The sequence below is a fragment of the Berghia stephanieae genome, chromosome 12, assembly GCF_034508935.2.
Source record: "Berghia stephanieae isolate SIO BIC M18660-M18661 chromosome 12, UCSD_Bste_1.3, whole genome shotgun sequence".
Taxonomy (NCBI): Eukaryota; Metazoa; Mollusca; class Gastropoda; order Nudibranchia; family Aeolidiidae; genus Berghia; species Berghia stephanieae.
In genome coordinates, this window is record NC_088371.1 from 2,937,517 (window position 1) to 2,942,516 (window position 5,000).

The window sequence follows — 5,000 nt, forward strand, 5'->3', positions numbered from 1 at the left end:
GCGGTGGTGGGGTGTGAACCTGCGACCTTATTGGTACGACAACTCCGCCTGGCAGGTGAGAGCGTGGCTCTACCGTGTGAGCTATCCACGAACACAAAAATATTCGTTTCAAACCCAAAGTCATTTCTAGATCCCTCTCTCACCCACTTCTTGAGATCGCCGATTGTCTTCTGGCACTTTTCTACTCACTTCATATCTTGTTGTTACCAACATAAGTGCCTGCTCCACTCACTTTTCTGAATTAAAAATTCACCCCATACACCGGAGCATACTCAATGTCTCAATCGTTTCTATGTTATATGTTTGTGATGGAAATATTGGCTATTAAGCTTAACTGCTGGTCAAAATTACTTCGCGATGGTGGTGAACGAATCGGCGATCTCAAGAAGTGGGTGAGAGAGGGATCTAGAAATGACTTTGGGTTTGAAACGAACATTTTTGTGTTCGTGGATAGCTCACACGGTAGAGCCACGCTCTCACCTGCCAGGCGGAGTTGTCGTACCAATAAGGTCGCAGGTTCAAACCCCACCACCGCCGCGAAAAAATTTTTTATTCTCTATTGTCTTCTGGCACTTTTCTACTCACTTCATATCTTGTCATCATCAGCACCAGACCAATCCGATCCACCTGATGGTTTTGACTGTAAAGTGTTTGAATTACGGTGCCATCATCAGCACCAGACCAATCCGATCCACCTGATGGTTTTGACTGTAAAGTGTTTGAATTACATACCATCATCAGCACCAGACCAATCCGATCCACCTGATGGTTTTGAATGTAAAGTGTTTGAATTACGGTGCCATCATCAGCACCAGACCAATCCGATCCTCCTGATGGTTTTGACTGTCAAGTGTTTGAATTACGGTGCCATCATCAGCACCAGACCAATCCGATCCACCTGATGGTTTTGACTGTAAAGAGTTTGAATTCAACTGATCCAATCCAATCATATTTATTTTTATCTTTTTTTTTCAAATTGTTTATCTTATCTCATCTTTTCTCATCTTATCTCATATTATCTTATCTCATCTTATCTCATCTTATCTCCTCTTATCTTATCTCATCTTATCTTATCTCATCTTATCTCATCTTATCTTATCTCATTTTATCTTACCTCATCTTATCTTTTCTCATCTTATCTCATCTTATCTTATCTCGTCTTATCTCATCTTATCTTATCTCATCTTATCTCATCTTATCTTATCTTAACTTACTAAAGGCTGAATATAGGAATTTTTCTTTAAATGCCTTATACTATAGTTAATAATTACAAAATCTCATTTAGCTTGTATTGTAACATTCCCAGTTTTACACAACTTTGAATATAACAATAAATTTGTCAATAAGACAATGTAAAAACGAAAATTACCATCACAGAATATTTATTTAGGCAAGGTCTTACATTTTCATTTTTCCCCACAGATTCCTCTGTCGCCATCAAAATTGGAGGTTGCTTCTCATCCGACAGCCAGGTCATCGTACCATCAGGTCAGACAATGTCTATATCAGACCTGCAAGTAGGTCAAAGCGTCCTGGCCATGAACTCTCGGGGTCAGCTTGTCTACAGTGACGTCATCGGATTCCTCGACAAGAGTTCTGATCACCTAGCTCTGTTTTATACTCTCACAACGGAAACGGGGCATAGCATAACTCTCACAGCCAAACACCTCATCCACGCACAGGATGCTCCTTCCAAACTTCCGCCCACAAGTTCCCCAACAGAAATTCCGTCGTCATCGCTGACATATTCCCCGAGTTTGAAATTCGCCGAGGATGTGAAAAGTGGTGATTATGTAGTCGTTGCTAACAACAGAGAACTAAACCACCACGAAGATGGTGATGAACGGGATAGCGATGGCTTTACTTCAACATCTCTTCAACGAGTTGTATCAATTCGGAAGAGCACAAAGGGAGGCTACTACGCTCCTCTCACTGCTGAAGGAACGATAGTCATCGATGGAGTTGTCGCCTCTTGTTACGCCTTCCTCAACAGAGAGTCTTTCGTCCATTCTCTTTTCGCTCCAATGAGAGCTTTCTACGCCTTCAAAACATTTATCTCAGATGTGTGGAGGTTCACGATTACTAACCTCAGCTGGCTTGAGCCGATTTTAGAGCCGTTTGTGTCTCCTCTTTTGGACTCTGCGGAAAGCAGCTCCGAGGTGAGAAATAATGGTACTATGAACGGAAGTTACCACGTTCAACCGGAAGGTGCGCATTGGTATGCGCGATTCTTGTACAAAGTGGCTGTGAATATTATCGGCATGGATTTATTTATTTCAATGTAAAACGTGACTGAAGAAACTCCAAATTTATTGAATATTGTGTCGTTGTTATGGACTATTCTTACAGATTCAATGTGTTTGATATGATATGATTAACTTACGTTTGCTTTTTTTTTCACCTAATATTGATCGTTCAAAAGCACTTTTTAAAAAATGAATTGGCTTATTTTCAGAATTCCAATTTCCTATCGATAAAAAGACAACATGACTAAGGATGTGTCGATTGCTGTTTGGACAGTGAATTGTGCTGGTCGGTCAAGGAGTGTAATCCAGTTGGTGCCATTGAATATGAACAGCGGGGTTTGACAGAAATCAAATGTATTCCCTCTATCTTTCTATCGATTTATCTATCTATCTATTTATCTTTCTGTCTAATATCTATCCATCTATCTATCTATCTATCTATCTATCTATATATATATATATATTTCTCTATATATCTATCTATCAATCTATTTATCTATTTATTTATTTATTTATTTATTTATTTATTTATCTATTTATCTCTGTATCTAGTTCTTTATATATCTATCTATATATCAATCTATTTATCTACCTATTTATTTTATCTATCTATCTAAATATCTATCGATCTATCAATCTTTCTTTCTTTCTATCTTTTTCAATCACCATCTCTCTCTCTCCCTCTCTCTCTCTCTCTCTCTCTCTCTCTCTCTCTCTGTCTCTCTCTTCCTTTGTTCTGTCACACGAGAGAGGCCCAAATTGGTTGGATTCTCCTGGACATATTACAAATGTTTTTTCAATCTTTCTTACTTCTGAAAAATGTGCCCCAAGGTATGAGTAATTAGCAAGTGCCTTCCACCAATCCCCCTAAAAATTTTGACTAAAAGTACATTCATATTATTTTGATGCCGGCTTGCATCAGGTTCGATCCCAGTTTTGGAATCTTGATAAAGTCGGCATGTTGACCGATTGGATGATTAATTTATTTATCGTTGTCATTTTTAATTGGGGAAATAACTCTTGATTTCATACCTTAAAAATTAGGACATACTGGCAGTGGGTTTTCTGATTCAGTACGTGAGTGTATAAAGGGAAAAAAATGCCCTCACTCTTTTTGGCATGAACAGTTTTACTGTATTTATCGATAGTTTAACAGTTTTACTGTATTATCGATAGTTTAACAGTTTTACTGTATTTATCGATGGTTTAACAGTTTTACTGTATTTATCGATAGTTTAACAGTTTTACTGTATTTATCGATAGTTTAAGATGGTCCTCGATTGTGGAGAAGTCTCAGGTATGACTAAGATTTTAAAAATATATAAATAAGTGTGCAAAACAATTAAAGACTGGTTTTCCAAAACTCCCTAACTCCGTTTTTTCCATTTTGAGATAATATTGAGGATTATTTCCCCTAAAATTTCTCATTCGTAAACTTCAAATTCACACAAATATAAGGAAATTATTTTGCCAAATGATGCTTAAAATAAAATTTACATTTCAATTTATCTCATGAAGGAAAATCTCAAAAAGTAGAAACATCGACTTAACGAGTTTTAGAAAACCAGCCTTCAATTCCACACTCAAGCTGCCTGGAACTGTTTCATCTACAAATTTCCAGACTTATAACGTACCCAAGTCTGTCTGCGCCCTGATTTACAACTTTTGATATTTTCAAACTTGACTAAGATAAATCTCAAGTTTCAATTATTCAGACAAATCGGCGGCCATCTTGAGTTATCGATATATGACGTGAAGGTGTTAAAATTTGGTCAAAATGAGATACAAAAAATAATTAATATGTTTTTTATGACTGGTTAGATCTGCAAATGGAACGTGAGAAACTGATAAAACTTTTTAATTTGTCGATGAGTTAAGTTTTAAAAAACAAAATAACAAAAAAAAAGATTGTATAATTTACAGTTAATGATCAACTCAATGGACGTATGATTGTGTAAATAGATTTACACAAATTAAGATTTTAAGATCTGAAATACGATATAAAACAAGATAAATCCATAAATGATTGAATTAGGTTAATTATTCAAATAATCATGTCACTCATTTCTGATATCAAGACAATTTGGGGAATATTTTAGGTCTCTCCAAGCCAAAACAAAACAACCCAAATACATTTATAAACCTTGATAATTTTTGTCTAAATGTTGTCGAATTAGAAATTATCAAACATCTCCATAGCTAAATCACCGGGAGGATTTTGTACTCTTGTTAGAAGAATAACAATCAATTCAGCTGGTGAATCTAATTTTTGTCTTCGTAGAAAATATTCAAATTAGTAGGTTGTGTCACAATTGGTAAAGATTAAATTCCTACTACCTATGTAACCCACCGTCTCCAAACAGTTTGATGTCGGGATGGTTTTTGTATCCCGAAAAATGATTTTAGAAATAAAATAAAGAGAAATACAAACGTTACGTGTTTTCAAATACAAGAAATAATATTTATTCTCCACCATCACGAAGGGAAACGAACCCCAAGTTTGATGGTTGATGCTATAAATAGAACTTCCATCACCTTGTACATCCCGTCATATCACCGTTTGGAGACAGTGGGTCACATAATTTGATATAATTTAACTTTAACCTATACTGTCAAGCTTTTCGATTAATGAATTATAAAACTATTTTTCAAATGCATCATTAAAAATAATCAAGTTAGTCCTTATCCTCCGAAACTTTTGGAGTCAAGACTTTTCGACTCCTGGTTCCGTTGTCATATCGTATGGACCCCCCC

At 36.0% G+C, this 5,000-nt stretch overlaps 1 protein-coding gene across 1 annotated transcript in view; it reads left to right on the forward strand.

Moving 5' to 3' along the window:
- LOC144958310 (sonic hedgehog protein-like) overlaps window positions 1-5,000 on the forward strand; it is a gene marked incomplete in the record, with an annotated part of 75,812 nt that overhangs the window by 70,382 nt on the left and 430 nt on the right. Inside the window, 1 exon segment of the mRNA XM_078890198.1 lies at window positions 1,423-5,000. This exon segment is cut by the window's right edge and continues 430 nt beyond it. Coding sequence (XP_078746324.1) covers window positions 1,423-2,285 — 863 coding nt within the window.